We start from the raw sequence: 26,275 nt of genomic DNA, 5'->3' as shown, positions 1-26,275 counted from the left end.
CAGGTTGGGTCAACAACTCCCTTACTTCCATCCAAGCCAAGCAGTTCGCTGTCGCATCTTGTGGCGACTGAGCCAGTTCACCCAACTATATTTCCTTCTCCAAAAGATGGCCTTCACGACATCTCCTCAAGCGCCGCGGCCGCTGGTGTTGGAGACCATTACCGCACTGGGTGATCTGACGGAGTTCCCGTCATCCTCACAGGCCGCAGACACAGACATGGATATGCGCGATGCAGACTGGATTGAGCAGGACGGAGATGGGACGGGATTCAAGACTGCGTACCCTCGTTCGGCCTTCAGTGACGGCGAAGCTTCGCTCCGAGGAGGCGCAGTCTACCGCCGCCCAGACGTTGCCTGGCTCCGAAAAGCAGCTGTGGCGTCGCGGAAACAAGACCAACCCCCGAGTAAGGAGGAGGACGAGAGCGATGCGGTCGACTACGAAGATCTGGACAGCTTCTCGTCAGACGATGGCTACAGTACCAGCAGCGACTGGGACAGCTACGGCAGCCTTCCGCTCTTGATAGACGAGTACGACAAGGCCGTCGCCCGCCTGGAGGGCAACGAGGACTGGAACGAGGAGCAGAAGAAGCTGCACAAGCTGATCTACATGCGCGGCCTGCACCCCATGATGCCGTCGTGGTGGAGAGTGAGCTTCAAGATGTGGGGAGTCACGCAGCCACATCTAGACGACGTCTTCACGCCCAAGCACAGCAAGAAGCGCGTCGCAATCCATGCCTACGGAAATGAAGTAGCTGGTAAGCTGACAACTCCGTATTCCATCCGGATTGGCATGGGGTACTCACCCTGAAACCAGCAACCAAGGCTCTCGAGTCCCTGTTCCAGCTCTCCCAAATCGTTACCGATTACGAGGAGATCGGGTATCAGAGCAAGATCTCGCCAACCATCGTCAAGGGAATCCAAGCCTACATCAAGTGGGCCATGCGTGACGCCGGGATAGACAAGTCCAGAACATTGCTCAACATGCTCGTGCAAGCATACCCTCCGGATTTTGATGATGAACAGGCGAGTGAGGGAAGCGATTACGTCCCATCTCCCGTCAGCAGCAACGAGGAGGTTCGGGAGAACAACGAGCACCACCACGACGACGACGACGGCCAAACCGAAGCCCGGCAAGCAAGGCGCTTTACCCGGGCCGTTTCCCGAGATCTGGAGAGGAGGCTGCTCAACCTGGGCCAGCGCTGGCGCGATGTCCTCCGCGACGGCAGGCATAGGGGCTACATCGCGCAGCCGCCGACGCTGTACGCCTTCGCCGTCATCCAGCACATCGTGCTGCTCGCCAGCCACGACTCGAGCGAGCCGACCAACCCGGTCGTAGTGCTCGAGCAGATCCGCCTGAACGACCGCGGCCAGTGGCTGTGGAACGCTCTGTCTCTCGCCCTCCCTGTCAACATGGCGCGGGACGCGCTGACTAATATGTGGGACACGGGTGTCATTGTTGCGGTGCAGGACGACTCTGCATCAGATCCCGATTTGTGACGGGGCGAAGGTTGATGGTTTTGCTCGTTCCTGCGTGTGATGGTGGATATTTTAATGGAGTAGGGAATCATCGTCGCAAGCCTTGCGAAAGACTCCAACGGGCGGAGGCCGTGGTGTTACAAGGTGGATTTAAAGCCATATCATCTGAGCGGTCGCGCTTCAGCTGTTGCGAATGTTGCTAGTCAATGTCTGTTTGTTTTGGGCTTCGTCAAGGTCGAGCTCGCGAACTGTGAAGCGATTTGACCAGTCACACTCCGGACTTCGCCCGCAGTTCAAAACCCTTGGCGCCGGCGGGCGCTCCTCGTCCGCGTCTCAAGACCAATCGGCTGTCTCCTAATGAACCACCCCGGATACCGGCCCGTTGGGGTGGAGTACACTACAACATCTTCGGTAAGCGTTCACGGTCCGTCTCCAGACTTGCATCCTGTAACCATCCAAGATGGTGCGTTACCGAGTAGAATTCGAGTTGGGTCTCATGATGCCTCGCTGAGTACGGCATAGTTATTGCATGCTGACCCCTCCAGCACAGAAGACCAACCTGCACGAGAGTCCGGCTCGCTGTGGCCAAAGGTCTGGGCGCTTGTGGAGACTGATCCAACTGATAAAAAAGCTTGGCTGATTTTGGGCTTGGCGGGTCTTGCTTGACTGAATGGGATCGTCAGCGGAACGTCGTTCCAGACAAACCTCGAATAGTCCAACTGGCTACGCCTGGACCTGTCGAGTCCCAGACAGACTTGACAGACCCATTCCATGACTTGAGTTTGGTAAATTCTAGATCACTGGGAGGCGACGGGCGTCTTGTGTCTGATAAAGTCGGAAAGATAAGAGTGCGATAGTGCTTTCCGAGCCCTGCACAGCGGAATCGCACAACGTCCTCTTGTAGTTAATTAACGCACGGGACAGTCGTTTGGGGCCAACAATCTGGACCACACGATGCCAATCCATCCAAAACCAGCGGTGGCCTTGTCGTGTCCCAATTTCGTCGATCACGGCGACGCCAAGCAACCTTGAGCTTTGACAGAAGAACTGATGTCTTCCCCCGATGAAGTTGAGTTCCACAAGCAGCAGAGCATTAACTGAGGTGGCTGCTCTCAAACGTTCGATCTCAACCTGAGGGAAGAGCGGATGAGATGCAGGCCGATTTTGGCATCCACACGGACAAGTGGACCTTGCATGCACTTGACGAATGCCTGCCCAGGGACCCTGGTTGGAGCCTGCCTGCTGACATTACGCAGTCTCTGATTCGTCGTGGACGTCCAAAGCGGGTCACGCCTACCCTGATGGTCTCCCTTTCAACTGAGGCAAGCATTCGAGCCGCTCACCGTCTGCCCGCAATCCCACTCTTGTCCTGTCCGGACTGCCGCTCAACAGTCAGCTCGCCTCCCCAGAGCACTCAGTGCCTCCCCCTCCAACTCCGGCGGCTCCTTCCCGCGAGTTGGGCTGCTTCTGGGTCCGACACACCCCCTGGCTGCTCGCCCGAGGACTATACCATATCTGGCCGCCGTTTTGATCCGGTGACGAGGGACGAGATCTGCTTGCACCTGAGCATTGATCAGATAATCCACACTGTGGAGTCGTGGTCTCGCGCTCGAGGGTTGAGCAGTTAGCCTGGTGTTGCGGATCTTGAACCCCCAGACAACCACCGTCCTTGATCTCCGTATCCCCTTCTGGCCATCAGCAGGCCGTCCGCGACACACTCTCTCAGCCTCGCCTCGCCGCGAGCCGTGCGACTCTCTTCACAGCCTTGTACTACAGCACTACACCAAACCTCTTCTCCTCACGTTGGGTCTGGCTGGGTGGCGTACCGAGAGGATACCTGGTATTCTTCGACACCGTGTCTTGATACGTATCCTCGTTGACCGCTTCGACCGACGCCGCGCGGAGCGGAGTGGCGACATAGCCAACCAACCCCCAAGGATCCCGACCCGTCCTATTGGGACCGCTTAATCCTCGTTCTTCCTCCTCGGACCTGCTGCGCTCTCTGCACCTTCCCCTGTGGCGTGCTCGACGACTCGTGTTCGCCTAGCGGCGCAAGAGATGGCGCTATCCCAGGCCTCTGGGCTCCGGGAATTGCAGTCTCACACGGAAATGGCGCCTGCTCCTCGCCGGACCGCTCTCCCGTCAAGACCGATGTCTTCAAAGGACGCGAACGATATGCCGCAGCGCTCACAGCGCGAGTCGATCCCTCGGCAAGATCACGAGCGGATTGGGTCCGCTTCGGGAACTTCTCCGACATTGGCACGAGCCTCTGCCATTTCGCCGACCCCACCGAGTCCAACACAACACAAGGCGGCAAGTCCCTCGAATCGGAACAAGTCGCCAGCTGGTCCCAATCAGGGGTACACCGGCCAGATTTGCAGGTGAGCTGAACGAACCGCTTTCACCACACTATCTTTGCTGACGAGGCCCAGTAACTGTGGCACAACCCAGACCCCACTCTGGCGGAGATCGCCCCAAGGCGAGACCATCTGCAATGCTTGCGGGCTGTACTTGAAAGCCAGGAATGCCGCTCGCCCTATCAACTTGAAACGGCCCCCGAGCGTCACCACCAATGGAGTTCGGCAATCTCTGGTCAAGCTATCCCCCAAGGCCCAGGTGCCGCTATTGCCCAACGCGCCCATCGCGACATATGTGGCAGCGGATCAGACGCCATCGGGGACATGCCCGGGAGGAGGCCGATGCAATGGCACAGGCGGGGCCGAAGGGTGCAACGGTTGCCCCGCGTACAACAACCGGCTCTCCAAGAGCGCGAGTCTGAGCGTGATGAAGTGCCAGGGCGCTTCCGACGCGCAACCTGCCAGCGGCTCAGATGACCCGGCACACATCGAGATTGGGGCACTTCAGCTTCAGAACCAGAATACCACAGTGGTGATCGCTTGCCAGAACTGTGGAACAACAGTCACACCTCTCTGGCGCCGGGATGAGGCTGGTCATACAATCTGCAATGCTTGTGGTATGTGCTTGTTCCCGTTGGCACTCCGGAATCCAGCGCTAACTCGTTCGCAGGGCTGTACTACAAGTTGCACGGCGTACACAGACCTGTAACGATGAAGAAATCCATCATCAAGCGGAGGAAACGCGTCATCCCGGCCTCTGGCGGTGGCCCGGATACCGAAAGCACACCGAGCGAGCGCGCCGAATCACCGCTGTCAGAGGCCGAAGCGCCAAAGGAGAAGGGCTCAGTCAATGCGGATGGGTCTGTGAATCTTGGGGCCCGGCGGCCGCAGGAGCCGCCTTTGACCCTGGTCCCGAAAACGGTGCTCATGCAGAACCGGCTGACGCCTCCACTGCCGTCGAGCGACCTGGGACAGTATCACTCCTCTCACCAGAACCAACCTCAACACATTCCGGAATCGCTGAGCGACGAAAATCGACTGGCTCCGTTAACTTCGATACCGATCCCCCACGACCGCCAATCGTCGTTATCGCCGGCTTCCTTCCTCTCGCCGTCACGGAAACGGTCCTTCTCGGCCGCCGACGTGGACCACCCCAACCAGAGCGACGGCGATCATTCGAAGCGCCTTTCCTCGATCAAATCGATTCTGAACCCCCCCGCGATGAGCCCGGGACCCGAAGAATTGCGCCAACAGACACAGCAGCTGTTCATGACGCCGGGCAGCACGGCGGCTTCCACCCCGAGTCCTGGAGCATACCAGCATGGCGGTCCGTCCGCTGCTCCACAGCCAGCTCCTGCCGCCCAAGGGAGCGGACGGGATGCTGCTCGCGATGCCGAGAGGGCTAAAGCAGAGAGGCGTGCGATACTAGAACGCGAACGAGAGATGATGCGGGAACTCTTAGCGGCCAAGGAAAGGGAACTGGCGGAGCTTGGGGAGTGAGCATGGCTGAAAGGCTTCCAGGATGAATTTGGCGGGAGGACTGGAACGATGTGGTTCTTATATTTTTCATTTGACCACGCATTCAATGCCCCTGAGGATCAACTGGGATGGAGCAGTACGCTCCGGTCATGGAAGTTCTGTCCAACTGTAAATCAGTTACTGTAAGACAGGCAACAGACAACGAGAGGCTCGCAAAGGGCTCAACATTGATACTGGGTAAGCAACGAGGCTTCCAACAGTCTCTGTGCGACATCATTCACTCAGCCGATTTCTGGTACGGTATTCAATGCCAAGACCTGGCTTGGAGGCTGCCTGGCCGCGAACGCGTGGCGGGCTTTTGGCGGAGCTTGCCGCGTCGCACCCAACGCTGCGCCCCACTGTTTCGCCAGCGCCCGCCAGCCAAGCTTTCAGGCGTCCAGCTTGAAACGTCCATCTCGACAAGCAAAGTGTTGTTTGTTTGCCCATCGCGCCGACGAACTCCCCTCCCTCGTCCCTCCCTTCCGGAAAGCGCAACGCGACACGAGCGAGTGTATGCGATAGCCAGCGACCCTCGACGCCGCTCGACATCAGCGATCCCTTTTTTTGTTCCTTTCGAATACAAACCGTTTGTTACAAGATTTGAAACGGCGTGGCTGGGAGCAGATACACACCTAGTTACGCAATGGACTTCTCGGACAGCTTGTACGTTGCTTTCTCTCAGTAACCCCCGGCAATGGGACCTACTGCCAGGCTGCCTCTTCCTTGCCGCCCGCCGGTGCCGGTAGGCGAAGGTGCATTGGATTGGATTCGATGCGCTGGGTCGCACACGCGCGCGCACTGTCTTTAGACGGCGCGCTCGATGTGCGCTCAGGGCCCCGGCGGAAGGGAGCTTTAGGTCTTAGCGCTGTCGCGCGCGCGAATGCGGCCCAATTCAATCCGATTCAAGCACCAGCGGCCGGCCTCCGCGCTGTTTGCGCGCCTGTGCGAAGGGGGGAGCAAGCGGGATCTTTTGACAGGTTGCTGAAGAAAGAGCTGAGCGATGCGCTGACGTTATGGTGATCGTCGATCTAGTCGCATTGTGAATCTGGTGGTGGCGGTGTTGATGGTCCTCGGCGGAATCTCGCAGTTCTTCCCGATCGGTTTGTGCGTCTCCCTCTCGGCGGCTCGAGCTTGATATGGATGTGGCGAAGGGTGGATGGGTGCTGACGGGTTGTGGTTGTTGGCGCGCTGCAGCCAGTCGGCGGTCATCGGCGTTTACGTGATCATCTTCGGTTTGGGTAAGTTGATACCTGCCCCGGGTTTCTGGTGAGAAGAGATGAGTTGTGCTAATGACGTTTGCGGGCGATAGCTACCGGCCTGCTTGGTACGACAGCCCAGGCTCTCCAAGGGAGGTTGAGATACTGATGCCGTCGTGCAGAGTTCCAAATCCCCCCGCAGGTTTCGCGCTACGCCTCGTTCCTGTTCTCCTTCCTCGGCCGTGGTATCTGTATGCTTACTCTTTCCTGCCTCTCACCGCCTGGTCCGGCTTGAACTAACTTGTTCGCGTAGTTTACATCTTTGTCGGCTGCATCCTTCTTCACGACCACGTCCTCAGAATCATTGCCGGCTCCATCGTCGGCCTGATCGGTGTGGCCTACGTTGCGCTTGAGTTCATCCCCTCAATTGAGCCGCCGGCAAACATGCGCGAGGCGGATGCCGGCTGGGGCGCCGAGCAAGTGTAAGAGCTGCCCGGTGATACGGCCAGCTCCATTTCATTTGCACAAGCCGCATGCATTCAACCAGGGTCTAGCGGGGACAGGAGGCGGTGACCCAACGGCTTCAGGGGCAAAGCTTAGTTGATGTAGGAGAAGCTGAGCTATATGTACTTCAAGGGCAACCTAGGTCAGCTGTCAGGTATCTGGGTGGGGGTTTCATCGATCATGGGGTAGGGCGAGAAATGGTGGGAGTAGATTTGGCGGGCAGGTTGATCCAAGTTGTATGAGTAGGGAGTTACGGCTGAGGGACGGACTGTTGGGCGGTCAAACTAATTGGTTTCTGGGCCTGACACTGGTATTGAAACCGGTCGCGAAAGCATCTGCTAAGTTACCTACGGTTAGAAGGGGTTACAATGCCTACAGCGTACTGGTAACTCCGTACTGGGTACCTAATGCTGACCTTCCCGGTGTTACACTTTCCTGTCATTTACAGCGCGTTGGACCGGGGTTAGGGGTTCTTCGATAAGCTCTCGGAGCTCCTTATCGCGCCGGCTGCGAGGGGCATTTCAAAATTTTGAGACGGACATCAAGGTCCCCGCAGCCACTGGCTCCAGCGCAGAATTGCGTATCAACGGTTCGGTTTCTACCCCCGTCTTCGAAAGAAAGTTGTGAAATATTTAGGCTACATTACCTTTTCTGTAAATCACTAAGATTGTCAGAATGGGTAAAAAAAGATCAAGAGAAGACGGGCAGGGCGACGTCGCCATGGCCGACCCTGCCGTCGATAAGAGGGAGGACGACGATAGTTCCGACGACGAGGTGGGCGCAGTTCACCACCAGGGCTCTGAGGTCCCCGACTGATACCCGCCTCTGGCTCGTTAGGACATGGACATTGTCAACGTCGATTTTGAGCTCTTCAACTACGATCCGCAAATCGACTTCCACGGCGTCAAAACGCTCCTCCGGCAGCTCTTCGACGCCGACTCCCAGCTCTTCGACCTGTCCGGTCTCAGCGACCTCATTATCGAGCAGAACACCATCGGTTCAACATGCAAAGTCGACGGCAAGGCCAACGACGCCTACGCCTTCCTCACCGTGCTCAATCTCCAGGAACACCGCGCCAAGAAGCCGATTGCCCAGCTGATCGATTACCTCACCGACCGGGCCAAGACAAACGACAGCCTATCAGGCGCCGTACCGGAGCTGCTCTCGTCGGGCAAGCACGTGGGGTTGGTGCTGGCGGAGCGGCTCCTCAACATGCCGGCCGAGGTGATCCCGCCGATGTGGACGTGCATGATCGACGAGATCGAGGCGGCCGTGGAGGACAAGGAGCCGTACGAGTTCACGCACTACCTGGTGGTGTCGCGGACGTACCACGAGGTGGCGTCCAGCCTGGACCAGAGCGAGCGCAAGCAGAAGAAGGCGCGCGAGGAGCCGGCGCTGCAGTACTTCCACCCGGAGGACGAGGAGATGCGCAAGCACGCCGTCGCGGCTGGCACATACGAGTTTACCAAGGGGGGCGAGGCGGTGGCGGACAGCAAGCGGGCCTTTCAGGAAATGGGGATCAAGTCGTGCGGGTTCATGATGCTGATCGAGGCGGACAAGTTCCAGGGCGCGGTGCAGGCCATCGCCGAGTATGTTGGGACGGCCACATAGGAGATGGGGAGTCGGACGTGAATGAAAATATATCGGACAAAACGAGAAAGATCAGGATATTTATATCATTGCGCCGGCTCCTCAAGTCTCTGCATCAGGTACTCGACCTCGACCTCCTTGGTCAGGGGGATGACAAAGTTCTCGTACATCGAGACCACGGCGTCCACGTTGATCTTGCTCTGATCCCACGCATCCGGACCGAGCGAAGGGTCGGTCCCGTACGTCTGCGCCTTGAGCTTTAGCCGCTCCAGCACTGTCTTCTCGACCGCCTTGTTCGTGATGGCCTCGGCGATGCCCTCCCTATCACCAGCGCGGATAAGGCGGGTGAACTTGTCCGTCTCGGACTGGAATTTGGACTCGGCGACGAACTTGCCGAAGTGGATGCGTCGCGACAGGGCTTGCAGGCAGGCAATGTCGCACGTGGCCGAGGATCCGTAGTTCTCTTGCGACACGCCCCTGTCTCCGTGGCCGAAGTCCGGGCACACCTCGGGGAGGAACTTCTCAATGTAGAACTTCTTGATCTTGTCGTTGACGTTGATGTTGTTGGGGTGCAGGATGCGGGGGTAGTCGAGCGACTCCAGGATGGGCTTTTGCACCGACTGCGGGAAGAAAGGAACCTCGTCCGGCGACTCGTAGCGGCGGATCAGCGACTGCAACTTCTCCTGCTCGGCGAGGTACCAGTCCATGAAACTTAGGCTGCTGTTGGGTATCGAGACGGCGCCGGGAGTGTAAATGTTCCTATTGAGGGGGAACTGCACGCGCTCGATGAGGTGGAACGTGATGGTGTCCTCGAGGCGGCTGCCAACGATGTGAGCATCCGGGAACCCCCCTACCTCCCGAGGGGAGCTCGACGGGAACTCACATCAACTGGTAGCGGATGCGCGAGAGGTCCAGCGCCTTGGACGGGTCCGAGAGGTCGATTAGCGAGTCCATGGCGCAGGCGGCAAGAGGGGAATGGACAACGGTTTAGAACACAGGGAAAAGATGAGGCCAACGTCTATGTACGCAACGGTTCCCGGCTCAGTTTCAAGTCCGCTGTTTGCTGTTGGGCCCGGACCCGAATCGGAGATCCTCTTAGTCAAGATCGGAGGGGTGTGATGCACTTAACGAGAATACACAAGTGTTTTCCGTATTCTGTCTTCCGTACTGGGGTCTTGGGTCTTGGCGGCTCCCCTCAAGTCCCTGTCTCATCTGGCCAATAACGAGCCCCTGTCAACGTTCCCGAGAGCCGACTGCAGCACATGTCCTAGCTGCCCTGCTGTCTCAAACAAGCAACTGCGCGTCGCATGGATTGCCGGCCTAGCAATTTTGCGCCGCGCTTCACATTCACTGCGAAGTACTCCGTACCACCGTACAGCTACTGCTGTCCTCGAGGGGCATTCCCGTGGCTCCAGCGGCCGGAACAATACATTCAACACCATCCATAGCCCCCGTTTTACTGTCCCCATCCCGTCACCGTAGCCGGCGGGCTGCTAGAAAAAAACGCTCCCGGATCCATTCATCGACCACGAGCGAGCTGCAGAGGCAAACATCTGGCTGTGCCGACGGATGGCCGACCCGGGGCACCACAATGACTTCCCGGACGTGTCGTCATTCGACGACGAGTCCTCGGTCATATCTGTGAGCGCGACCATCCCTGCACCGCCAGAGTAGCAACCCGAGCTGCGACTGCAGAGCTGGAAACACGTCCGGCAACAACCAGGCTAACCATAGCCGGGGCAATGGCAGACGCGAGGACTCGAGGCATTCGGCCGCAAAGTAACCACTACCGCAAGCCACCTGATGGCCCCGCGCTCCGATCCCACCTCCAACTCCCACTACCACAGCGCCTTGAGCGAGATGCATCGGCAGCTGCAAAAGCCCGCGGTGCAGCGGAGCGTGCTCTCAATGGCGCGCACAACGCCGACCGACCTGGTGCGCTCGCGCCTGTCGACGAAAGAAATCCAATCCCGGGCGCTGGCATACGTGCCGGACGAGCTTCTGCGGAACATACCCGAGGTCGAAAACACTTACTCCCTGTTCCAGGGGTTTCAAGCGAGCTTTCCTGAATTCACCGACGAGGGCAAGAAGCACCGACGGCGCGTCTCGCGGGGCAGAAAGTTGCTGGACGAAGGGCCGACGCCGCCGGCTGGAACCCCCGAGGCGGTCAACAAGCTGAAGAAGGAAAAGGCGTCCATGACGCACCAGCTAGAGATGCTTGGAATCCGCAAGAACATGGCAAGCAGCGAGATCCGCGAGATCGATGCTAAGATGGAGAACCTAGCGGGGATGCGCAGGATCCTTCTGGAAAGGCTGGCCAACCTGGAGAAGGACGAGGCGCTGCTTGAGCATGACAGTGAGGATGGCCCCATTTTCCATGGCGTCCGTGACCATTCCTCGGTCGAACTAACGGTCTTTAGTTATTGAGATCGAGGGCAAGTTAGAAGAAGCACAGGCGCTCATGGAGGAGGCAGAGTCGGTCGCGTTACGAACACCTACAAAATCCGAAGATGACCAGGCATCAGAAAAGGGGGACACGCCAGGATTCATGTCGCAGTCCATCTACGAAAAGCTCCCCTCAGCAAACAGCACGCCATCCAAGCGGAAACCGCGGAGCATCCGGCGGAAATCCATGCCCATTCTCCACGAGCACTTCGAGCCAGGGACCATGATCCGGTCGATGCGCGCACACCACGACAACATCACAGCCCTCGATTTCGACGCCCCCTTCGGCTTGATGGTCTCTGCCGCGATGGACGACTCCGTCCGGGTTTGGGACCTGAACGCAGGGCGCTGTATCGGCGTGTTAGAAGGCCACACGGCGTCTGTGCGAACGCTCCAGGTCGAGGACAACATCCTCGCCACCGGCTCCATGGACGCCACGATCCGGCTGTGGGACCTTAGCAGGGCACACTACGACCCGCAGGGCAGCCGCTTCGGCAAGGACGACGAGGACGAGGACGCCATCGCGTTCGAGAACCCGGACGACCAGCCCGTCGACCCGCCCGCCGGCAGCATGGCCGACTGCCCGCTCTTCACCCTGGAGGCGCACCTCGACGAGATCACGGCGCTGCATTTCCGCGGCGACGTTCTCGTGTCTGGCTCGGCCGACAAGACGCTGCGGCAGTGGGACCTGGAAAAGGGGCGGTGCGTGCAGACGCTGGACGTGATGTGGGCGGCAGCGCAGGCCTCGGCGCTCTCGGCCAGCGACAGCACGTGGAGGCAGATGACCCGGGCGGCGGACATGTCGGCCCATTTTGTCGGCGCGCTGCAGGTGTTCGAGTCGGCGCTGGCGTGCGGCACGGCGGACGGGATGGTGCGGCTGTGGGATCTGCGCAGCGGGCAGGTGCACCGCAGCCTAGTCGGCCACACCGGGCCCGTTACATGTCTGCAGTTCGACAATGTCCACCTGGTGACGGGGAGCTTGGACAGGAGTATACGGGTAAGTGCGCCACTTGTCTCTTTTTCCCCCAGTTCACTTTGTAGTTAGCGCGTGACCGCCCTGGCTAAACACAAAACACCACAGATCTGGGACCTTCGGACAGGGTCAATATACGACGCATACGCGTACGACAACCCCATCACGAGCATGATGTTCGACGCCCGGCGCATCGTCTGCGCCGCCGGCGAGGACGTGGTCAAGGTGTACGATAAGGTGGAGGGCCGGCACTGGGACTGCGGCGCCGGCATCGCCGAGGCCGAGGAGGCCAAGGCGCCCGCCATCGTGGAGCGCGTGCGCGTCCGCGACGGGTACCTGGTCGAGGGCCGCCGGGACGGCGTCGTCGGTGTCTGGACGTGCTAGTGCCCACCCCGGTGGGAGTGGGGTCGTTCGAACCTCAAAAAGAGCTGTAAATATGTAACGCATGTAGCTGTACGAATATAGCATCGGGTGGATGTGAGATGATGCGCTTCGGGTGGGATCTACTGGATTAGCGCCGCGAGGGGCGAACAAATGAGCGAGCTGGGTAAGCCGCCACTGGTTAGGGTCCCACCTTGATTCACTGCAGTCTGATGGTGATGCAGTGGTTCGCTGCAACAGGCAGGCCAATGGGATCAGGGCGGAATCCCGAAAGGGCAAGTCTGTTGTAGCCGCTGCGAACCCAGCGAGGAGTACTCCGTACCTCGGATTCAAGATCCAATAATGAGCGAAGATCAGATACGTTAGTTAGACAGATCAGGGAGTTATTGGGAGGCCGGAGTTATTAATAGTTCGAAAAACTGCGTTGCTTGCTTGGGTTGGGACCTGACCAAGATGGGTTATTCCTGATCCTCGACTGGGCTGTATAGACGCCCAGGGCATCCTGTTACGAAGACTGCTTGCTGGTTTGAGGGGTCGTTATTGCATCAAGGAAGCACAGCATAACGGGCTCTCGCACAGGTCACCGCTCATTGGGAGTCACTTCTCTCACTCTGGGGAGGTCACTTCTTCAGCAAGGTGGGTAAAATCGCACTTCATTACGTGAATCGGGACAGGATTAGTCCAGTTCAGTCGCATTGATACACGTTGAAAACAGGTTACCTTACATTCCAGGTTGTTTTGAGTACTGCATTGCTTCGAACCCAGACGCTCCTTCTTCTGTCGGCTGCAGTGTGTGTTCTTTGGGCTACGGGTTGCTGGTTGCTCCTGCCCCATGAGACCATGACGAGCCCATGGCCCATGGTACCTGCCATTCTACAAGATGACCAGCGATACTGACATAGCGACCAACTTGTCTAAATTAACATGGAACTCATTCTCAAATTTAAAACGCTCGTGTTTGTGCATCGCCTCAAATCTCATTGACCGGGTCAAGTACGCATCGCACAGGAGGGCATGCGCCCCTGATCGCCCGTTCCATCTCACGCCCACGAGCTGCAATTTCCCATCGATATGGCGTCAGACGAAGTTCCTGAATTGTCCACGATGTTTGCGACTTTCATCAAAGACAGGCCCCTGCGAACCTACTCTCACAAGGGCAAGAACAGCCGCGCTCTGTCGCTCCCTGCTCTCAGACTTGACCCGGACAAGTCGAGTGTCAAACACTCAAAAGTCAGATTGAACATCTGTAATGCGAGCAGTTTGGAAGTGAGGCCATTGGTTGACACTCTGCTTGGGCCTGCTCAGGCCGTCCAAGTGAAACATACAGGACAAAACGGAAATGTGGGCGCTCATGAGGGAGCTCGGGAAACAAGAATCTCACCGGTAAACCAGGGTGAACCGAGTAGGTCATCATGGCTCCCTGGCACACCGCAAATAATACCTGTTAACTTGGGATTCCAGTTACTTCCTCAATTTCTTCCCCAACCCGATCACGAGCGTCTTGGGACTCGGAGGAATCCGAGGACCATGAGATAAAAGAATCAGAAGAAGAGGACGACGATGACGATGCCATAATACTTTCCCAACGCCCTCTCGAGCGTGCCCAAAAGCAGGCAAATCGTGCGCTCTATCCGACTAAAAGTCTTCGGCGGCGTCCGTTTCTCATCTTCGACAAGACTGGGCCGAAAGGCTACAAGCAGCTGCAAGACAGACCACGGCCGAAAGCAACATCAAAGACATCCCGCTACCAGCCAGGCGACGGTTTCTCTGGACGCGAGGCCAGACCAAGCGGTTCAAGCCTCTTGACCAAAAACGGGATGATGTCCATCACCGGTCCTCACCTTGGGATACTCGACCTCACGCAGTCAGAGCCGCCATCCAGCAAGAAAAAGACATCCGCTCGAAGGAGAAACTTGGAGGACAACTCCTTCGCTCCACCTCCAAAGAAACTCCGTCGCCCTCTACAAGCAAAGGACCCTAACGAGCAACGCGGATACGCAACAACAACTGCAGTTCAAGTGAAAATAAGTAGTTCTGCGCTTGAAGCTCAGGATGGCGCAAGAACGGGGCACGCGGCACAGAGGCCAGGGGAGCAGCATGCCGACAATACGGATATCCAATGCAACGCAGCCCCTGAGGGGCATCCACAAGCGGATATCTCACCGCACGGAGGTCTCGGCACCATGACCAGCGTGATCGAAAGGAGTGACGATGCACGCGAACAATCCGACACCAAGCCGGAGTGCCACGGCATACTAGCAGGAGAAGGGCAGGACAGTTGCGGCACTCATGTTTCCGAAACTCCGCCTCGTCGGGATAGGACGAGGGCATGCTCGATGACTTCGAGGCTGTCATCTCATCATCAGGGTGCTTCCGGCGTAGCGCCCAAGGCGTCATTAAACAGAGCGTTTCGGAGGGTCAATACGCACTAGCAATTGGGTGGCTGTTGAGATTGTTGATTTGTGGAGTGGTTGGAAGGGCCGGAAGGATGGAAATATAAGGGGTTCATGATACACATTGGCATCGTTCAGGGTCTTTGCTGACGTTGGGTCACCATTCGTTCATGGCCCTAATCTCACGCTCAGCTCACCGACAATAGTGTCACATAAAGCCATCGTGGTATAATCCAAGATCTACCCACACACCACAGAGCATCTTGCAGTTAGAAAACAATGACAGATGAATTCCCCTCCCAACGCCAAGCCCCTCTCCCAAACCCTGCTTTTGATACCCGTACAAAAACACCAAGCTACAGACGTGTTCGAGCCAATGGCATTTACTTCGACCCTTTCCCCTTCGCCTCCGTCTCGCCGAGCTCCCGAATAAACAGCTTGGTCCGCCCCTCGCCACTGTAGTCCTCCATGCCGGTCTCAAAGCCGGGACAGACGCCGATGGCGAGGTACCTGCCGTCGGCCGAGAAGGCCAGGGCGGCGACGCCGTCGGGAAACCGCTGGTACTGGCGCATGCGGCGCTTCGCCTCGGCGTCCCACAGGGCGACGGTGCCGTCGCCGCCGCCGGACGCGAACGTGCCGTGGACCGGGTGGAAGACGAGCGCGTTGACCGGGTACACGACGTCGCCGCCGCCCTCCTCTTCGGGCGCGGCCTGCCGGTGGCACTTGAAGGCGTACTTGCGCGCCTGCGACTCGGCGCTGTCCTCGAACCACTCGACCGCCACGCGGCCCTCGATGCTCGACGTCGCGTACCCGGCGTCGTTGGGCATGCACGCCACCGCCCGGGTGAGGAACTTGAGCGAGGACTCGCGCTGCTGCCACGGCTGCGGGGTCGGCGGCGGCTGCTGGGGGGAGGCGAGCGCGGAGGCGAGCGTGGGCAGGTCGTAGATGTGCACCAGCCGGGCGGTCATGGCGACGACGACTTTGCTGGGGCTCGCGGCCACCGCGTGGGGCTTGCCTGGGAGGGGGATGGCGAGTGGTGGTTGGGAGGGGTTGGCGGTGTTGTGGACGTGCAAGGTGCTGTCCCAGGAGGCGGAGATGAGGATGGCTGGACATTGGCAGGGTTAGTTAGTCGAGCCGGTGTGGTTGGTTTGGGTGGGATTAACGGCGCTTACAGTGCTCTGAGCTGTAGACGACGCAGCGGACGGCGGCCGAGTGCTTGCTCACGACGGTCTGCTCGCCGGTCGCAAGATCAATTCTGTTGCCCACAGGATCAGCTTCTCCCTCTGATCAACCACCGTATGCAGCTGGGTGAGCACGCACCTCTTGACCTGGTGGTCTAACCCCGCTGTGAAGGCCTCCTCCGGTCCTGAGCCAAAGCAGACATCCAGCACGGGGGCGCGATGCTCAAAGGTGCCAATCAGTTTCGCCTCTTCTGCGCCGCTGGCAATCTCGTACAGATAGACGTTCTTGTCCCATGACGAAACCAGCAGTCGTCGGCTGGCCGGGCCGGGCGCAAAGGCGAGGGCCGAGATGGCGTCGGTCGGCGGTTGCGCCACCTCGAACTGTGTTGCTGGACGGATTCTGTGAGCAAAAAAAAAGACAGACACAAGCGCGGTGGAGTTGAGCGACGCTTACCTGGTGCCATTACGGCCGAGTTTTATTGCGCGAGAGCTGAACGCGCAGATTGACACTGAACCGAGGGGAGTTCCTGCGCACAGCAAGCTTGTAGTTCCACAGCCAATGCTTGATGCACGGAGCTGGGGCAACACATGGGAGAAGTAAACATGGGTCCGTATTCTGCCAGTTCCCACCGCCAAAATTCCAGCGGTAATCGGTAATGACCCCACTCCCCGCCGCCGTTGCTGGAATCGGCGGGGCAAAAGCAGGCCGGCTGCAGGAGGGTGCTGTTCCCAGGGTTCCGGACCAGCTTCTACCGAATGCGTTGACATTCCAGATTGCGAAGCGCAGCGCTCGTCGACACCAGCTCTCGAACCTGCTTACCGTACGCGTGATACTCTGCAGCCAATACTGAGTCTTCAGAAATCACGTCACTCACTCGACATGCCGTTTGGACAGCTGGTCCTCGGCAGCGCGGGCGCGGGGAAGAGCACCTACTGCGATGGAAGTAAGTAATATGTGCTTTCTTACTGAATGCTCTCGGCTCGCACACCCCTGCGCCGCAATGATGCCAACTAATCGGCCGCAAGTGCACCAGTTCATGGGCGCCATCGGGCGGCAGTGCTCGGTGGTCAACCTCGACCCGGCAAACGACCGAACGAACTACGACTGCGCGCTCGACATCCGCAACCTCGTGACCCTGGAGGAGATCATGTCGGATGACCGGCTAGGGCCCAACGGTGGCATTCTCTACGCGCTCGAGGAGCTGGAGCACAACATCGAATGGCTAGAGAACGGACTGAAGGAGCTGGGCGAGGATTATGTCCTATTTGATTGCCCAGGGCAGGTCGAGCTCTACACCCACCACACGTCGCTGCGGAACATCTTCTACCGGCTGCAAAAGCTGGGATACAGGGTATGTCAGAAACTGTTATGTTGCGCCTCCTCGATCTGGACTTTGCTGCTGACCAGCATCCTAGCTCGTCGCAGTCCACCTCTCCGACTGCTTCTGCCTCACCCAGCCCTCGCTCTACGTCTCGAACCTCCTGCTCGCCCTGCGCGCCATGCTGCAGATGGACCTCCCACACATCAACGTCCTCACCAAGATCGACAAGATCTCCTCGTACGACCCGCTGCCGTTCAGGCTCGACTTCTACACCGAGGTGCAGGACCTGTCGTACCTCATCCCGGTCCTCGAGGCGGAGTCGCCCGCGATGCGGAGCGAGAAGTTTGGGCGCCTGAACCAGGCCGTGGCCGACCTCATCGAGCAGTTCGGCCTGGTCAGCTTCGAGGTGCTGGCGGTGGAGAACAAGAAGAGCATGATGCATCTCCTGCGCGTGATCGACCGGGCTGGGGGTTATGTGTTTGGCGCCGCGGAGGGCTCCAACGACACCATATGGCAAGTGGCGATGCGGAACGAGTCGTCGCTGCTGGACGTTCAGGACGTCCACGAGAGGTGGATCGAGAGCAAGGATTTCTATGACGAGCTGGAGAGGAAGGAGGAGGAGGAGCAGGACAGGATCCGGCAGGCGCAAGCCGAGGCTGCCGCCGAGGCGTCGGGCGACGGTGTGCTGGACGCCTTGTCGCGGCCGCCGGTTCCGGATAGTGGCATACGGGTAGCGCGCAAGAAGAAGTGAAAGCACACGGGCATCCATCTCTTCATCCGTCGTCAGACATATCCTCATCCACGCCCTCCGCCTCCGAGTCGCTCGGACCGCCCTGAGTCGCGAGGCTGCGGGCCTGGTTATCGCTCCGCAGCAGAGCGCCCAGCGCGTCGGACGAGGCCCTGCCGGCCATTTCCTCCTTGGCGGCGAGGACGAGCAGCTTGGCGCGCCGCACGGCCTCCTCCTCGACCTTGCGGATGGTGCCGCTGACGCGCACCACGCGGAAGATGCACGGCCGGCCGTCGCGGATGGGCACGCGGCTCATGAAGGCGAGGGCGGCCCAGACGAGGCGGTAGTGAGCGCGCGAGACCCGCAAGATGAAAGTGGATGTCGCTGGGGAGAGGTATTTTACTGTGATTAGCGGTTAGAGAATCGAAGTGCGATGAAGATAAGAATCAGAGTGTTGAGCAATTGCGTTCTCTCTCTCACCTTGCAGACTCCGGTCCACGGCGCCGGCGCCGCAGTCGCCGAAGAGGGCGGCCACCTCGCTGCGGATGGCCTTGAGCAGCAGTTGCGGTCGCAGCTCGCTGCTTGTCGGCTGGTTGTACAGCAGCAGGTCTGGCACGGGGCCTTTTGCCTGGCCTGGCGGGACATCACTGTAGATGATGTTGACGAGGAGGTAACGGTCTTTGAGCCGCACCATTGTGAATTCTGGGATGGTGTTCTGGGCTCGCTGGCGCCCGAAAGAGTGTTCGATTGATTAGGATATTCCTCAATTTATCGATAAAGATCACAGGGACCATGGCTGAGGGTTAGGGGTACGGAGTAGGGAGGCGATTCTTTTCTCTCGATTTCCGGCACCTGCTTGCCAATGTTGAAGTCTCACGACTGTAACTAATGGAATCCAGATCACTCTTTATATACGATGGTTTGAGTTTGTACTGGCACGTACGGCCATAGGTGGTAGAAAACTCGGGATCCCGTCCGCTCTCCCCTAGATAAGCTACCAACCGCCGGATTAGTAGTTGGGTCGGTGACGACCAGCGAATCCCCGGTGCTGTACGTTTTTGCTTCTCTTTGCTTTTTTTTCTTTTCCGCTTCTTCGGTCTTGTTCTTCTCTTGACACCCACTCATACATTCAGTAACGCCATGCCCATGCCAGAACTACGCCTGGGAGCTCGAAGAACACTTGAATTATCGTATGTCAGAGCAAGGCAGTTCCAGCAGCTTCCACACCTCAACAACCACCGCCTAAGACTCGGCCCACGTAGTGTATTTCATAGTTGCTCGAAGAAAGGGACGGACTACGAACGCTCGTGTTTGGTACATACGTTACAGTCTCCCCGGTTGCCGCCGTCGCCCCGTCCGGATTCCGCCGCGGTCGCGATGCTGCCAAGGCCGGGACGCCGTGGTGGGGCTTGGGCCTTGATGCCCCGCGATACACCCCACATTTCCCAGGGAGCTTCAACCATGAGCTTGAGATAGAAGAGTGTGAACCTGTTCCGGCATTGATGAGCAGAGATTGTCTGCAAGAGTTGCCGCCGCCAAATCTGAATTCAACTGTACACAGACTTCTCATCAGAATAATGTCAACTCCACTTAAAGCGGCGATTCTGGTCGTGTCCACGACCGCCGCGAAAGACCCCTCGACCGACGCTGCCGAAACTGTGTTGCGGGAAGTATTTGAGCAGGACGGTGGTGGGCGGTGGGATGTCGCCGAGGTCAAGTTTGTGGCCGACGTTACCACCGAGATTCAGCGGCAAATCATGCTCTGGACCGACGCCGCGGATCCCGTCAACCTCGTGATCACCACGGGTGGCACGGGCTTCGCCGTTGCAGACCACACGCCGGAAGCCGTCTCAGCCGTCTTGCACAAGCAGGCGCCGGGATTGGTGCATGCCATGCTAGCCAGCTCACTGTCCGTCACTCCCTTCGCCATGATGTCGCGTCCCGTCGCCGGCGTCCGGAACCAGACCGTCATCGTCACGCTGCCAGGATCGCCCAAAGGCGCAAGGGAGAACCTGCAGGCTGTGATCAAGACGCTGCCCCATGCCTGCCTCCAAGCTGCAGGTGCAGACTCACGCGCCCTACACGCCGGCGGTGTGAAGAAGCTGGAGCAAGAAGCCGGCGTGAGCGCCGGCGACACTCAACCCCACACACATCACCACCAGCACCATCACCACCACCATCATCATTCCCACGGCCACGGTCACAGCCACGGCCACGGCACCCCTGTCCGCCACTCCAACCCATCCAGCAACCCCAAATCCAACGATCCCTCCCTCGGCCCCACCCGCCGCCACCGCGAGTCGCCCTATCCCATGGTGCCCGTCTCCGAGGCGCTCTCGCTGATAGCGCAACACACCCCTCCGCCCGTCCCAACCACCGCCAAAGTCTCGCCCGACCTCACCGGCGCCGTCCTGGCAGAGGACGTCCGCGCGCCCGAGGACGTGCCCGCCTTCCGCGCCAGCATCGTCGACGGCTACGCCGTCGTGGTGCCCCCCGGCGGCGACATGCGCGGGGTGTACCCCGTCGTGGGCGTCTCGCACGCCGCTGCCGCAGAGGAAGATACGAGCAGAAAGGCTCTCACGGAGGGCAAGATCGCGCGCATCACGACCGGCGCGCCGCTGCCGCCCGGCGCCACGGCCGTCGTCATGGTCGAGGACACCGTGCTGGTCTCGACGCGCGCGGCGGGGGACGGGCGCGAGAGGGAGGAGGAGGAGGCAGAGGTCGAGCTGCTTGCCCAGGGCGTCGCGGAGGGGGACAACGTGCGCGAAGTGGGGAGCGACGTGGCGAAGGGCGCGCTCATCTTGGAGAAGGGCGTGCAGGTGTCGGCGGTGGGCGGGGAGGTAGGCCTGTTGGCTTCTGTCGGGGTGCGCGAGGTGCTGATGTACCGCCGGCCGGTGGTCGGGGTGCTGTCGACGGGGGATGAGATTGTGGATCACGAGCGGGAGGGGGGGTTGCGGCTGGGGGAGGTGCGGGATACGAACCGGCCGACGCTGATTGCGGCCGCGAGGAGCTGGGGGTACGAGGTGGTGGACCTGGGGATCGCGAGCGACAAGCCCGGGTCGCTGGAGGAGATCCTGCGCGATGCGCTGCGCCGTGTGGACCTCGTCGTCACCACGGGCGGCGTGTCAATGGGCGAGCTTGACTTGTTGAAGCCGACGATTGAGCGGTCACTTGGCGGGACGATCCATTTCGGCCGCGTGGCGATGAAACCTGGCAAGCCCACGACGTTCGCGACAGTGCCCGTGAAGAATAACGCCGGCGAGAGGGTCACCAAGGTGATCTTCTCACTGCCGGGCAACCCGGCTTCGGCGCTGGTGACGTTCCACCTGTTTGTGCTCCCGTCGCTGCACCAGCTGTCTGGCGTCTCCCCGCCAGGATTGCCGCGCGTGCCCGTGTGTCTGTCCCACGACTTCCCGGTGGACAAGTCCCGGACCGAGTACCACCGGGCCATCGTGTTTGTTGGTCGCGACGGCGTGCTGTCCGCCACCAGCACGGGAGGCCAAAGAAGCTCCCGAGTGGGCAGCCTGAAGGGGGCAAACGCATTGCTTTGCATACCCAGCGGGCCAGAGCCGCTGCGGAAAGGCGCGAAGGTGGAGGCGTTGCTGATGGGAAGCATACGAAGCGACTTGTAATCACGAAGAGCCATGCCCTCAAATAAACTAACCAAAAATATATGACCTGACGAACCTGTTCTGTACAGTTAAGCTTCTAGCACATGAGATATGATGCTGACCATGCCCATTGACCGCCCCTTGCCCTCTGCCAAAACGCCGGTAATAAAGAAGCTACACAGACCCGCTTGCCGCGGGAGCCTTACGGTTGGATGCTGCGAGATGCGGAGTTGCGGAGGAGGTTGAGACTTAAGGGCGGAGAGAGGGAGCTGGGCCGGCGCCAAAGTCGGTTGCCTTGTTGGACACGAGCAGGCCCATGATGAGGCCGAACAGGCCCAATATCGAGCTGAAGATCTCGATAACCAGCATCTTGACGAATCTGTCCTTCCGCGTCAGCGTCTGTCTCGAGGAAGCCCGCCATTTAATAACAACAGATGAAGAGCGTACAGAGTGGGATCCGCAGCATCCGCCAGCGCGGCGCCGCTCCCGTTGATGCCGACGGCAACACCGCATATCAAGTTGCACATGCCGACCGTGACGCCGCCCCAGAAGAGCGCGTAGCCGGTGTAATAGCTGTCGCCCGAGTACGCAGCCTCGCCCTGGACCGCGTTCATCTTGGCCGAGAACACAATGGCCATGATGACTCCGTAGATGGCCACGACCTCACAGAAGATGATGGAGATCAGGTTCTTGGTTCGGATCCGCGGGGCCCGGACACCGCCGCCGAGGATGGACGAGCCTGTGATGAAGATGCCCCTGTGACAGTGCCGAGGTTACTACAGGGAGCCCGGGGACAAAGTCGGGGAGGGACATCGAGAGGCCATACCATGCTGCGCCAACCACCGAGAGCCCGATGCAGAGGGAGACGCCCAGCCCAGCCCACGCGTACGGCGAGACGGATTCGAGGAATGCGCCGACCTAAAGAGGGGTTCGTCGTGTAAGCAAGGCTACATCGCTAATGCGGCGTCGGAACGCGCGGGTTCGCTCGCGGGACTCCGTACGTTGAAAGATTCACCGCTGCCGGTGAAGAGCATGTCTGCTCAGCATGGCTGGTTAGCAAGAGAGCAGGATGGAGGAGGAACATCCCCGCGCGAGTGCGGTTTCAGCAAGGTAGCTTACAGGCTCCTACGACCGCCAGGGTCGATCCTATCCCGCCGAACCCATATTTCAAGCTCATGGTTGTCGAATTTCGAAGCTTGTGTTGCTGGGTTGCGGAACCGGGGTTTCGTCAGCGACTGTGGGAGTGTTGAAAGCGCGCGGCGGTTGTCGCTCCAGCTTCCAGGTTCCAGTTCGAAAGCGCAATACAGCCCCAACTGCCAAGGCAGGGGCTTGGCGACCCGGCAAGAGCGCTGTCACGTGACTTCACCTTCCCCAAACCCGCTGTGCCGCATGATGTAAGCCGCTTTCCTCCATCTCCAATTCCCACACAGCGGGAGTCATTTGCCCCACCTCCCACTCCTGAACATCGCTGTTGCCCCCCCGGTTCACAGCGAAGGAAACAGCAGAATGGCGTCCGGAGCCACGAACTTCTACGACTTGTACCGCCATGGAAGGTGAATCTGCCGCTGTTTGGCGATGTCCGGGGGAACCGCAAGGCGTGCTCTTCCCGATGCGCGCATCACCGCTAACACCGTGACACCTCACAGCCTCGGCGTTTCCTTGACCGACGCCCTGGACGAGTTGATCGGCGACGAGCGCATTGACCCGCAACTCGCCATGAAGGTCCTCACCCAGTTTGACCGCATCATCGCCGAAACCTTGCAGGAAAAGGTCAAGGCGCGGCTGACCTTCAAGGTGATTATTGCTTTGCTTCCCGGCCCCGGGCGCATGAGGCAGGCCGCGGCGGCAGCCTTGATGAGGGACGGAAGGGCTTCGGAAACAGCCTGATGAAAGCACTCGCTTCTCACGGTGCTGGATGCTTGCGGCACACGCCTCATGCGCCCAGCCAGATGGCCAAAGGCTAATCCAGGGTCTCCGCGAGAACAGGGCTCCCTCGACACGTACCGCTTCTGCGACGAGGTCTGGACCTTCCTGATCCGCAACGTCACGTTCAAGCTCGACAACGGCAGCCAGACCGTGCAGGCCGACAAGGTTAAGATCGTCAGCTGCAGCGCGAAGCGCACCGAGGAGAAGTAGAGGCGTACTCGTCTGGGGCTCCGCTGGCGCTGGTCGAAGGCGCGGAAGGCATGTCGAGGAGCGGCGATGGGTATCCTCCCGTGGGATTCTGGGAGGCTTCGATGTTGATGCCGGAGATGGGACTCGTCTTGAGTTTCTTTTCCCTCATCTTTAGAAACGGTTCATTACCGGGCGTTTGCAGAGGTTCACGGCATCGGGGCGGCGTTTAAGGATCTGGTAATTAATCCCGGGAAGGTGGCTATCGAACCCATGGGCGGCGGTGGTCATTACGGCGTTCTCTCGGATAGGTTATGAGGATATTGATTGAGCACATAGGGAATGAGGGACTGCAGATTGGCTGCAATTTGGTGGTGACGCTGCGGCCTATGTCGCCTTCGGCATTTTGTCCCGTTTTGCGTTCCTTACTTCCATCAAACCAACACAGTTACATGGGTGGATCAGGGCCTGGGAGGACGCAGAGAGGGAGGGATGGGTTACAAACCACCACAGCGAGAAGCCAGGTAAATGAGACGATTGAACCCCGAGGCCACACATTCATCTCGTGCGGTATCAGTATGCGTAAGGCATACGCAGCTTCTGCTGCCCAGTTTCTCATTCCGGACCAGGAAACCCAGAAACGCGCGTCTCCCAGGTCATCTTTCGGGGTTGCGATGAACGTTGCCATATATTTCGCCACTCCTCGTCTGCCTCCTTACACTCAGTTTTAACTTTTCTAAATTCTGATACCAAAGACGATAGCACATTTGGGCGGAAAGCGTCCCTGGCCTGCGTTTACAAAGCACTCGAGGAGTCGAGAGTCACGTATTATGAAACAGTCAGGGACAGGCGCCGGGCTGCTCATTTTCAGGTAATTTACACGGTGTGACAGTAACGTTACGCCTTCTACGTACAACTGGGTGTCTCATCCCATGGGGCTCCGTCTTTGTGCAACACGGCACAGCCGGTGCGTATCAAAAGGGGCCTCCCTCTTCAACCCCAGTCCTCGACACCGACCCCAAATGCCCACCCTACGTCCTCGCAACCGCCAGTCTGAGGCGCCTGCAGCCGCTGCGTCTCCTTCCTCAGTCTCGAATCTCAGGGAGAGAACGACGCGGTCATCCGGACATGAGAAGCAGCCGCTCGATGAGATGAGCCACTCGCCAGATGAATCGCGGCCGTTGCTTGACGGTGCGGCGTCGTCTGCAGGTGGTGTGGACGCGTCGTCGCGGGAGAGTTTGAGCTGGGCGAGGAGGAACCAGTGGATTGTGTTCGCTGTCGCCAGTGGAGGGTGTGCGGCCTTCAACGGGGTTTTTGCGAAGTTGTGAGTTCTAATGATCATTGCGAATGAGGATCGATGTTTGGGCTGGTTCGGATGGAAGTTGGGTGAAGCTAATGCGCTGCATTGCACTGCTGCAGAACCACCACTGAGCTAACGACGAGGTTCTCGCTTGCGATTGCGCGCATGCTGGGTCTGGAGAGCGTAAAGAATGTCATCGAATATATCATGCGAGGTGTAGGTTCCCAAATCTCTCTCTTGTGGAGGTTTGCGTGTTTTGAGACTGACATTTGGACAAGACCTTCTTCGGGTTGAATCTCACATTCAACGGTGTTGTAGGTTATTATTGCTCATCTCATTTTCGACATCCAATGCATTCACTTGGCAAACCTGCCTTTCTGGGTCTACCTTTTGGCAGATCTACTTTCAGCCTTGCTTGAATGGCATCCCGCTGAGGTCGCGTCGCCGAACATATTGACATGTCCCTTCCCTTCTCTCCCTGGAAAAGCCTACCCTACTTCCTTATCTTCTCATCCGATCTGACGACGCCTCTAGATGTGGACGCTCTTTACAACCGCCCTCGCCCGGGGCAACTCGACCACCCAAGTATCTATCATAAACACCTCGTCCAACTTTGTTATCACCGCCATCCTCGGCCTGGTCATCTTTTCTGAGTCCCTACCGCCGCTGTGGTGGCTTGGCGCAGCCCTTCTTGTGGCAGGAAACGTGATTGTTGGACGGAAGGATGAGGGAGCAACGGCAAAGAAGCAGGATGAGGACGAGAATGGAACTGCTGGGTTGGCACCCGGGACAGAAGGTGGAGCGCGCGCCGTCGAGTCGAGCAGTGGAGCGTCGGCTGGCGGAGCTGTCGCCACGGCAGTGAAGGATGAGGATGTAGGGGATTCTGGGGAAGAACAGATCGAAGAGTAATTCTTCTGGATGCATGGCGCAGCATTGGTTCTTCTTTCGGGATCCGGACTCGTGCTTGTCCCTGGAACGCACTGGAAGGCGGCCCTGAGTGGTTCCTTTCCTTTGACACATAGTTACACCGTCAATGGGTCCGTGATACCGCGACGGAAGAATCCTATGTTTTGCAAGCCCAACTACATCCTTCTAGGCCTCTCAAGGTGAGCCGGCTTCTCTCCGGGCCCTTTTCCCCTCCGATCTAGCGTATCATGCTGCAGGCACTGTAGCTGTAGGTAATGATGTC

At 58.9% G+C, this 26,275-nt stretch overlaps 15 protein-coding genes across 15 annotated transcripts; 10 read left to right on the top strand and 5 right to left on the bottom strand.

Annotated features, from left to right (window-relative positions):
- Positions 1 to 14: 14 nt before the first annotated feature.
- THITE_2114958 (uncharacterized protein) lies at positions 15 to 1,577 on the top strand. Its single transcript, XM_003652970.1, has 2 exons — positions 15 to 755; positions 815 to 1,577. The coding sequence occupies exons 1-2, from the start codon at positions 107 to 109 to the stop codon at positions 1,495 to 1,497; spliced, it is 1,332 nt and encodes a 443-aa protein (XP_003653018.1). The 5' UTR covers positions 15 to 106; the 3' UTR covers positions 1,498 to 1,577.
- A 1,742-nt stretch (positions 1,578 to 3,319) lies between these two features.
- On the top strand, positions 3,320 to 5,459 carry THITE_2114956 (uncharacterized protein). Its single transcript, XM_003652969.1, has 3 exons — positions 3,320 to 3,857; positions 3,909 to 4,450; positions 4,504 to 5,459. Exons 1-3 carry the CDS (start codon positions 3,535 to 3,537, stop codon positions 5,331 to 5,333), a joined length of 1,695 nt encoding a protein of 564 aa, XP_003653017.1. The 5' UTR covers positions 3,320 to 3,534; the 3' UTR covers positions 5,334 to 5,459.
- Positions 5,460 to 5,671: 212 nt separating this feature from the next.
- Positions 5,672 to 7,161, top strand: THITE_2114954 (uncharacterized protein). Its single transcript, XM_003652968.1, has 6 exons — positions 5,672 to 6,014; positions 6,384 to 6,455; positions 6,546 to 6,589; positions 6,661 to 6,675; positions 6,730 to 6,798; positions 6,861 to 7,161. Exons 1-6 carry the CDS (start codon positions 5,995 to 5,997, stop codon positions 7,031 to 7,033), a joined length of 393 nt encoding a protein of 130 aa, XP_003653016.1. The 5' UTR covers positions 5,672 to 5,994; the 3' UTR covers positions 7,034 to 7,161.
- A 468-nt stretch (positions 7,162 to 7,629) lies between these two features.
- THITE_2114953 (uncharacterized protein) lies at positions 7,630 to 8,695 on the top strand. The gene is made up of 2 exons (XM_003652967.1): positions 7,630 to 7,825; positions 7,889 to 8,695. The coding sequence occupies exons 1-2, from the start codon at positions 7,772 to 7,774 to the stop codon at positions 8,660 to 8,662; spliced, it is 828 nt and encodes a 275-aa protein (XP_003653015.1). The 5' UTR covers positions 7,630 to 7,771; the 3' UTR covers positions 8,663 to 8,695.
- A 48-nt stretch (positions 8,696 to 8,743) lies between these two features.
- On the bottom strand, positions 8,744 to 9,658 carry THITE_128566 (uncharacterized protein; the record flags this gene model as incomplete). Its single annotated transcript, XM_003652966.1, has 3 exons — positions 9,525 to 9,658; positions 8,862 to 9,460; positions 8,744 to 8,769 (listed from the first exon to the last, which is right to left on the bottom strand). Exons 1-3 carry the CDS (start codon positions 9,593 to 9,595, stop codon positions 8,744 to 8,746), a joined length of 696 nt encoding a protein of 231 aa, XP_003653014.1. The 5' UTR covers positions 9,596 to 9,658.
- Positions 9,659 to 9,934: 276 nt separating this feature from the next.
- THITE_2114951 (uncharacterized protein) lies at positions 9,935 to 12,652 on the top strand. Its single transcript, XM_003652965.1, has 4 exons — positions 9,935 to 10,282; positions 10,391 to 10,997; positions 11,062 to 12,083; positions 12,168 to 12,652. Exons 1-4 carry the CDS (start codon positions 10,211 to 10,213, stop codon positions 12,441 to 12,443), a joined length of 1,977 nt encoding a protein of 658 aa, XP_003653013.1. The 5' UTR covers positions 9,935 to 10,210; the 3' UTR covers positions 12,444 to 12,652.
- Positions 12,653 to 13,511: 859 nt separating this feature from the next.
- On the top strand, positions 13,512 to 14,428 carry THITE_2025306 (uncharacterized protein; the record flags this gene model as incomplete). The annotated part of the gene is made up of 2 exons (XM_003652964.1): positions 13,512 to 13,686; positions 13,902 to 14,428. Coding segments are annotated over 2 exons (702 nt in total), but the record flags the coding sequence as incomplete, so codon positions are not given.
- A 599-nt stretch (positions 14,429 to 15,027) lies between these two features.
- THITE_54770 (uncharacterized protein) lies at positions 15,028 to 16,559 on the bottom strand. Its single transcript, XM_003652963.1, has 5 exons — positions 16,469 to 16,559; positions 16,282 to 16,403; positions 16,154 to 16,251; positions 16,006 to 16,088; positions 15,028 to 15,938 (listed from the first exon to the last, which is right to left on the bottom strand). Exons 1-5 carry the CDS (start codon positions 16,476 to 16,478, stop codon positions 15,217 to 15,219), a joined length of 1,035 nt encoding a protein of 344 aa, XP_003653011.1. The 5' UTR covers positions 16,479 to 16,559; the 3' UTR covers positions 15,028 to 15,216.
- A 157-nt stretch (positions 16,560 to 16,716) lies between these two features.
- Positions 16,717 to 18,292, top strand: THITE_2114946 (uncharacterized protein). Its single transcript, XM_003652962.1, has 3 exons — positions 16,717 to 16,958; positions 17,049 to 17,366; positions 17,431 to 18,292. Exons 1-3 carry the CDS (start codon positions 16,953 to 16,955, stop codon positions 18,085 to 18,087), a joined length of 981 nt encoding a protein of 326 aa, XP_003653010.1. The 5' UTR covers positions 16,717 to 16,952; the 3' UTR covers positions 18,088 to 18,292.
- Positions 18,293 to 18,845, bottom strand: THITE_2114944 (uncharacterized protein). The gene has a single exon (XM_003652961.1). It carries the CDS (start codon positions 18,755 to 18,757, stop codon positions 18,479 to 18,481), a length of 279 nt encoding a protein of 92 aa, XP_003653009.1. The 5' UTR covers positions 18,758 to 18,845; the 3' UTR covers positions 18,293 to 18,478.
- Positions 18,846 to 18,969: 124 nt separating this feature from the next.
- THITE_2023651 (uncharacterized protein) lies at positions 18,970 to 19,131 on the bottom strand (the record flags this gene model as incomplete). The annotated part of the gene is made up of 1 exon (XM_003652960.1): positions 18,970 to 19,131. A coding segment is annotated over one exon (162 nt), but the record flags the coding sequence as incomplete, so codon positions are not given.
- Positions 19,132 to 19,275: 144 nt separating this feature from the next.
- Positions 19,276 to 21,901, top strand: THITE_2114943 (uncharacterized protein). Its single transcript, XM_003652959.1, has one exon. The coding sequence runs from the start codon at positions 19,641 to 19,643 to the stop codon at positions 21,693 to 21,695; it is 2,055 nt and encodes a 684-aa protein (XP_003653007.1). The 5' UTR covers positions 19,276 to 19,640; the 3' UTR covers positions 21,696 to 21,901.
- Positions 21,902 to 21,923: 22 nt separating this feature from the next.
- On the bottom strand, positions 21,924 to 22,851 carry THITE_2047471 (uncharacterized protein; the record flags this gene model as incomplete). Its single annotated transcript, XM_003652958.1, has 5 exons — positions 21,924 to 22,053; positions 22,122 to 22,430; positions 22,501 to 22,592; positions 22,676 to 22,710; positions 22,794 to 22,851. 5 exons carry the CDS (start codon positions 22,849 to 22,851, stop codon positions 21,924 to 21,926), a joined length of 624 nt encoding a protein of 207 aa, XP_003653006.1.
- Positions 22,852 to 23,110: 259 nt separating this feature from the next.
- Positions 23,111 to 24,335, top strand: THITE_2170357 (uncharacterized protein). Its single transcript, XM_003652957.1, has 3 exons — positions 23,111 to 23,227; positions 23,321 to 23,468; positions 23,661 to 24,335. The coding sequence occupies exons 1-3, from the start codon at positions 23,181 to 23,183 to the stop codon at positions 23,808 to 23,810; spliced, it is 345 nt and encodes a 114-aa protein (XP_003653005.1). The 5' UTR covers positions 23,111 to 23,180; the 3' UTR covers positions 23,811 to 24,335.
- Positions 24,336 to 24,587: 252 nt separating this feature from the next.
- THITE_2114933 (uncharacterized protein) lies at positions 24,588 to 26,237 on the top strand. Its single transcript, XM_003652956.1, has 4 exons — positions 24,588 to 25,110; positions 25,206 to 25,302; positions 25,365 to 25,400; positions 25,621 to 26,237. The coding sequence occupies exons 1-4, from the start codon at positions 24,809 to 24,811 to the stop codon at positions 25,993 to 25,995; spliced, it is 810 nt and encodes a 269-aa protein (XP_003653004.1). The 5' UTR covers positions 24,588 to 24,808; the 3' UTR covers positions 25,996 to 26,237.
- The last annotated feature ends 38 nt before the right edge of the window (positions 26,238 to 26,275 follow it).

This window comes from Thermothielavioides terrestris, chromosome 2 (genome assembly GCF_000226115.1).
Source record: "Thermothielavioides terrestris NRRL 8126 chromosome 2, complete sequence".
NCBI lineage: Eukaryota > Fungi > Ascomycota > Sordariomycetes > Sordariales > Chaetomiaceae > Thermothielavioides > Thermothielavioides terrestris.
The sequence above is the reverse complement of the archived record's forward strand: the minus strand, read 5'-3'. Positions and strand labels throughout refer to the sequence as shown.